Source organism: Staurois parvus, unplaced genomic scaffold, assembly GCF_062004578.1.
Source record: "Staurois parvus isolate SC_StPar_1 unplaced genomic scaffold, SC_StPar_1.0 ptg001164l, whole genome shotgun sequence".
Lineage (NCBI taxonomy): Eukaryota > Metazoa > Chordata > Amphibia > Anura > Ranidae > Staurois > Staurois parvus.
The window spans coordinates 70,994-78,048 of NW_028318960.1; the positions used below are offsets into that span (position 1 = coordinate 70,994).

General features: G+C 42.8%; 1 protein-coding gene across 1 annotated transcript; it reads right to left on the reverse strand.

Annotated features, from left to right (window-relative positions):
* Positions 1-3,383: 3,383 nt before the first annotated feature.
* Positions 3,384-4,892, reverse strand: LOC149439022 (E3 ubiquitin/ISG15 ligase TRIM25-like). Its single transcript, XM_089659566.1, has one exon. The coding sequence runs from the start codon at positions 4,890-4,892 to the stop codon at positions 3,384-3,386; it is 1,509 nt and encodes a 502-aa protein (XP_089515692.1).
* Positions 4,893-7,055: the final 2,163 nt, after the last annotated feature.

Genomic DNA, 7,055 nt, shown 5'->3' on the forward strand with positions numbered 1-7,055 from the left:
ACGGAGAATGTCAGTTACCGCCATTGCATCCAGTTAACATATGTTGCAGCCCTCATTAAACAAAGTAGCAGCACAGTCTAATGGGCAGGGCTAACCGCAGTTCACACCTTCTACCAGCCACATTACACCAGTGCTCCCTTGACCATCTTAAAAGCAAACCCCCTGCTATCATTGCCATTGGTTATTGCAGCCTAGCGTGGAGTTGCCCTTTGCCAACAAGCCCTATTGCCCATTTGACACTTTGTTTGCCTAAAGCAGCCTCTTTCCCGAGTATGTAAAAAAAAAAAAAAAAAAAAAAGGGGACAACACCCACAGCAAGTACCATTTAAAAGAGATAGTAGTCATCCTGTCCCTCTCCTTGTGATAATCCTTTAAGGAACAGTCACCTACATCACTTCCTACTTGTGCACCAACTGGGGGCCCAACAAGCACACAGAAGAATTCGCACTGCATTTAAGGAGACATTGATTACGCTGGTCAAAGAGCTTTCTAGCTCAAATCTAAGCCTTGCCCTCAGTTTCTGAGGGCCCACAGTGAGGTAGTTCTGTTGTTTGAAGTGTTATCATCCCCAGTGAGCAATGAAAACTAGCAGATTGATGGTATTGGGCCAACTTATGAAAGAAGAAAAGAAAAAAAAAAAAAAGGGGGGGGGTGCAAGGAAGCAGATGTTACATCAGTGAGGAGCAATCTGATAACCAATTGGAGAGAAGTGACATACCCCCTTCACCCAGGAACAGAACGGAGGCTGTCAATCTGCTGGAGATCTCTCCCCGTCACCATTTTTGTCTTGGTGTCAGGGAAACTGGTAGAGGAATGGAGCAGCAGAGAGAAATGACATTCACAGCTCTGGATTGAGGGGATACATTTTATTAAGAGTTTGGCTGAGGTTTTCAACCACTTTAAAAAGGAGGCACTGGTTCCAGCCCTGTGTTGATGATATTGCTTTTCTACAATTGAGACATTCTAGTAATAGGCCTGTAGGCTGCCCTACAGTTTTGTTGGTCCAATCCTCCATAGGTAGCAGTAGACTATGACAGTGAATGACTTCCTGCTTCCCTCAATAGAATCCAAGAATAGGATTTTTGTGCTTGCCCTAAATTCCTATTTTTGTTCATTCTATAGTGGAAGAGTGGGGAAGGGTTGGTACCCATCAAATTTTGTCTCCATTTTTTTTCATATTGCCATCCATTCATTTTGAAGATTTTGCCTCACTTCCCATCAGAATTGAAGCGAGGTGAAATCTACAAGATGGACATAGATTTTACATTAGAGCCTTCCTGTCCTGTGACCACCCACAGCCTCTCAAAAAAAAAAAAAAAAAAAAAAGAAAAGAAGGGGGGGGGAGAGAAGAGAAGGAAAGTTATACAAAATGAATTGTTAACATTGTAACCCCTTTATTACAGAATTTCTAATTAACATACACATAGCAGCAGGTACACAGGGACCTGACAAGTGTTCTTTAATGGACATATATAACATTTACATACAAGTGACATCTACATTACTAGGGGGCCAGTGACATTAATACTGGTACTTAGGTGCTGGTGTCACCCACATAGGAATATATGGTGATTGGGTTCCGCAGATTGACAGCTGTCACAGAAGAAAGCAAGGTGGGGAGAGATCCACTTGCTGGGGTCGCTGACAGCAGAAAAGGCCCAATAGGGCATTGAAACCCTTCCCAGCTCTATCCAAAATTAGAACTAAGACAAGCCCAGGTCTCCGACAACAGTGAAGGTTCAGTGGGGTCACTGAAGCCTGCCATAGTGTTAAAAAAAAAAAAATTCCAGTTTTGGCACCTTTTTTTTTTTGTTAGCCACATTTTGAAGTGCCTTCACTGGTCATTTCCCCTTGACATTTATAGGGGAGGAGGGTTTTTTTTTTTTTCCCCTCTCTTTTAAAAATTATCAAAAAGTGGCTTTTTTGAAGAAAAATCTGCTGGCCCAAATCTGCCTAACATTACAAGCAACTCCATCTGGCCAGTGTCTTGTAAGCCTTTAGAAAAAAATGCAATCACCCCCACATTTTTGTAGGTTTTTTTTTTTCTCATGCTAGCAAACTGTTGCCATCCTATTGGCCAGCTACTGCACCTTTCATTGGAACTACATTTATAGTTTGAGCCTCAGTCTAACAGTCAGACAATAGGAAGTGGAAGGCCACAATTTTTTTTTTTTTTAATAAAAAGTGAGATATTCAAGTTTTCTTTATCTAGGCTAGGTTCTTGGATGTTCTGTAACATTTAGTCTTTCAATGGCACAGTATGGAAACTCAGAGCAACCAATGAGAAATTATATATTTGGGTCTTTGATGTTTGAACATTGGTTGCTTTGGTCATAAATCTGAACTCACCAAGCTATAAAATGTGAAAAGATAGTCATGTTAACCCCACATAATAGCTTAGAAAATGAAGCCCATAACATTTCCTCCAAGCTCCATTCCCTGCAAGCCAATAGAGACTTCCTCAATGTCATTATTTGCAATTGAAAAGGTACCTTACCAATATCTAGTGATGCTGGTTGATCTTTTAGGCGCCATACATTTTATTGGTAAATAAGGCACTTCTGCCTATCTCCCCCTAGGCAGAATCCGAGGAGCTCCCAGTGGCACAGAAAGGGTAGAACCTAGCAGGACAAAAGAATTTGCCAAAATTAGCTGACATTTAAAGTGACCACAAGGACACTTTTAATGGAAAACCAGCCCTGTAGAAAAGTCAAGCTTTCTGGCAGCTCATGTCTTCAAACCGGCTCCATAGATGATGCAACTATTAAACCCTTCCCAGGTGGGTTGAATACCTGCCACATGCAACGGTTTCTCCATTTGGCTTTTATGTCCTTGGTGAAGCTGGTGGACAGAACCCATGGCATGTGGTTGGAAGAGTGAGAATTCACCAATGCAGAACCTTGGAACACACATGCAGCAGTTGGGTCAAAAAAAAAAAACAAGCCTGCAAGATGGGCCTCTTTTACAGGGCTGGGCTTCTTTTAAAAGTGACCTGCTGGTGATAGGGGTTGCTTTATTTAACCGCTCGGATTTGCACCATAGCAGCACTCCAGCAAACGTTTTAAAAATTAGGAGTGGTTGGAAGGGTCAGCATCAGTCAGCTTTTTATTGCTATATATCCTTGTTGGGGAGATTTCCCCTTGTTCATGGTGTGCCCAGAGGACAAGAGTGAGAAGTCTCCCACAATGAAAAAAGTCAGCCAGCAACACAAGTCTGACAGAACCTTTTACTTACACCTCCCCATTCTATCTAAAAGCTGAAAATGGTGTCTGGGACAAAATGCTTCAAGATCTGCTTTAATATGGAAACCCAAACTAGGTCAACTAAAGTTATGGCTGATCTACACATTAGTCACTTTAGTTACAGATTTGGTGACCGCACTCTTAGTTTCCAATTCTAATGGACCCTTGAAAGACTCCAAGCACAGCATGAAGGGGCTCAGAGAAGGTGGTTGTGAAGGTGTGCAATAGTCTCATGGAGTTTCCCACCTCATAAAAGGAGAGCTGCCCAGCTTCATAATCTAGATAGATGAGAAATTTATGGCTGGAAGGCTTGTCTGGTAAAAGGAAATGGTGACTGTCGTGTACCATGTTATATTTATCCTTCCACCTCCGCAAGCACCAGGAGTCTCTCCCTTGTCCAATAGGCTTTTTCCTGTTGATGGAGGGGTAGCACATTCCAACTCTCCAGCTATCTGATTGGCTTGTGTCCACCTCCCAGTAATGCCGCCAAGAGGAGAAGCTGCTGCAACTTAAAACCCCACAGTGCCGAATTCTCTCTGGAGTTTCTGGAAAGCTCCAATTTAGCTCTATCTTGGAGGCAGATTTTAAATTGTTCGATATTGCAAGATTTATGGCAGCTGTGTTGGCATCCAGTAATATATCTGCAGGTTTTCTTATTTGTATCTTTGCAGAGGTCACCTTGTCTAATAATTTGTGTAATATGCTTGAGATCAAATCCTCCTGGAAATCAGGAAATTCAGGGTCATTGCTCAGTATCCCCTGGCTGTCGTGCAAGTCTTTGTCTAGTCCCTGGTTTTGTAGGACACTTAGCGGGTGGGCAAAGTCTTGCAGCTCCTTAAAGTGACTTAGCTTCCTCGAGAGCTGATCCTCCTTCATTTCCAGCTTTTGAATCTGATCAGAGACCAATTGTGCAACTTTCGTTTCCCATCTGAAGACCTCACTGAGGACCACTTTCTCCAGATCCTCCACATGCTTCTTGATGTTGCCAATGTTGGCAGTGACTGTGGCCACTAGCTCTTGCGCTCTTGTTCTTCGCTCCTTTAGACTCTGAACTCTCATTTCAGCCTTTTTGTGCTCCAAAGTCACCTTCTCCAGCAAAGGTCTCAGTTTCTTCTTGGAGGCCTCCTCCAGCAACTCCACCTGGTGTCCTTTGTGTTCACCATCCAACCTGCAGGATACACAGACACACACGGAGTCCTTTATGCAATAAAATTCCATAATCTTCCCATGTAAAGGACACCTTCCTTTTGACAGCTCAGCTGTTGGTGGCAGTAAAGTGTGCTCCACCGTCTCATCGTGTTTCCTCAGGTGATATTCACACATGGAGGTCTCACACTGCTGACAAGACTTCACAGCTGGAACAGAGAAGTCGCAGTATGTACAGAAGATGGTGTTCCTGTCCTTTCCTGGAGGAGTATGGAATCTCTCCGCTATGTTACTGAGGGCGATGTTCTTACTAGGTGCTGGTCTGGACAAAAATCGTTTCCTGCATTGTGGACAGGTATAAACTCCAGTCACATCCTGTTCACCAAGTAGATGATGGATACATGCCAGGCAGAAACTGTGTCCACACATCAGAGTTGCAGGATCCCTATAAACCTCCAGGCAGATGCAGCAGTTGAGGTCACCTTTCATGTTACCAGATGCCATGCTGTAGAGAAGCCAAAATATTAAATGTGAATGTAAGTGGGCCTCTGCTAAACCACAAATACAGAAAGCAATCTGACAAGGATTGACTCCAGTTTTAAATGTAGAGAGAACTGACCTCTTACTACATACGTCCCAACTCTACTAAAAAAGGTGTTCCTGTTTTGAGACCTCAAACTAAAAGGCAAAAGGCATATATAATCTCTAGTTTAGCAGGCCATGAAGAACCAACATGCAAAAATAAATAAATAAATGCAAATAAAAAATTTGACATACTTACCTGTAAAAATCCATTTCTTGGAACACATCACAGGACACAGAGCAGGCCATAATAATGACTATGTGGGTTATATGCCACCTATAGGTGAATGGACTCTGGCCAACCAATCAAAAAGGAAGTACTCCCCCATATAACCCCTCCTTCACAGAAGGAACTCAGTTTTTGTAGCAAGCAATGAAAATCCAGAAGAGGGTAGGGACCTCTGTGTCCCATGGTGTACTCTTAAATGGATTTTACAGGTAAGCGTGTAGAAAAAAAAAAAAAATCCTAAATTTTCTTTATCGTACATCACATTACACAGATCAGGCCATAATGACTATGTGGGATATCCCAAAGCAATAAAACCTTGAGGGGTGACATCACAATAACCACTGCCAACATCTCAAAAAACGAACTACTCAGCTGTTCACAAAATACTGCAGCCAAAGGCAGAATCCTCCATGACTCTGACATCCACCTGGTAGAACCTTGTGAATGTGTGAACCGAAGACCATGTAGCAGCCTTGCAAACCTGAGCAACCGACGCCTGGTGGCAGATAGCCCAAGATGCCCCCACACTCCTGGTAGAGTAATGGTGTGAACCTCCTGCGCTCCCAAGTGTATCAACTAAATAAAAAAAACCAAAAACACACCTGGAGAAGCTGCCAACATTAAATCATATACCAGTGATCGTGTTAAATAAATACAATAAAGAATGTAGCGCTACTCCTTAAGGTACATATACACATAAATAATAAATTAATAGGTGATGTGTAATCACAAAATTACATCAATTTAAATAAAAATAATAAAAAGTGAAAGCGATATCAATTATTATTAATTATTAATTTGTGCCCATGATTCATTGAATCTATAAAAATAAATTCATATAACTGAGAGCTTGTAAAACACACATTTACATATATACATAGATATATATAATACCGTGCATATAGAATCACACGTGCCTCTCGTGTAGTGAGAACACCCCAATATAACAATGCATCAAACAGTGCTCACAAAGTCCAATAGGTATTAATAGTGATAAAACGAATCCAATGACTACTGTTGGTGACCATAAATAAACCAGAAATCATGTGGATCTTTGGGTGAATGTGAATTCTGACAATCCGACCACCATCTGGATTAGCCTCTCACCTCATCACTTCGACCCTTGCGGATCAAAGCGCTTTTGTGGATCCCCCTCACAGAACCTCCAAGATGCCTATCACTCCAAATGTTGCTCCTTGTCGCACCCAAATCTCTCAAGACTTAATATTCCACCAATGGCTCCTCTCCAGGTAATTTGCAGCATCAATCTCTTCAGAATCAAAGGCCTCTGCAAATAATCATTTCACTCAATGCTGCCTCCTTGCTGCAGTGCTGTTCCTGATCCCTTTCACATGTGTGGTTTGGCTGTTCTCCAAACCACACATGTGAAAGGCCTATCAAAAGCCTCAAAAACGCACATAGGGTGTTTGGGAAGTGTTTGTAACACTTCTCAAACCCTCCCCAAACACCTAACGCCTGTCAAAAGCTATAGGGGCATTTGGCAAACATTAGAAATTAGTCAAGTGTGAACGAGCCCTGAGAAGAACCTGCCCTGTGTCCTGGCCATCCCTCAAGGGTCCAGTGGTAATAGTAGAGGAAGTGGCGGCTGCAACACATGTAGACAGGCAGCATCCCATGTAAGTAATATGGCCGACTTAATCTTCCTGCTGCGCATGTGTTCTCGCTGCGTGCAAACGCTTGTGTGTCCACGCAGTCCTCACTGCAACAGACTCCCTCAAGTGGCCAAAAAACAAGTACTCCCCCCGAGTGGCTTTGGCTTTTCCACCCGTGGGGGGGGGTTGATTGGGAGTACATACATACTAGAGGAATGCTTCCAAATCCCGCTGCAGGCCCCT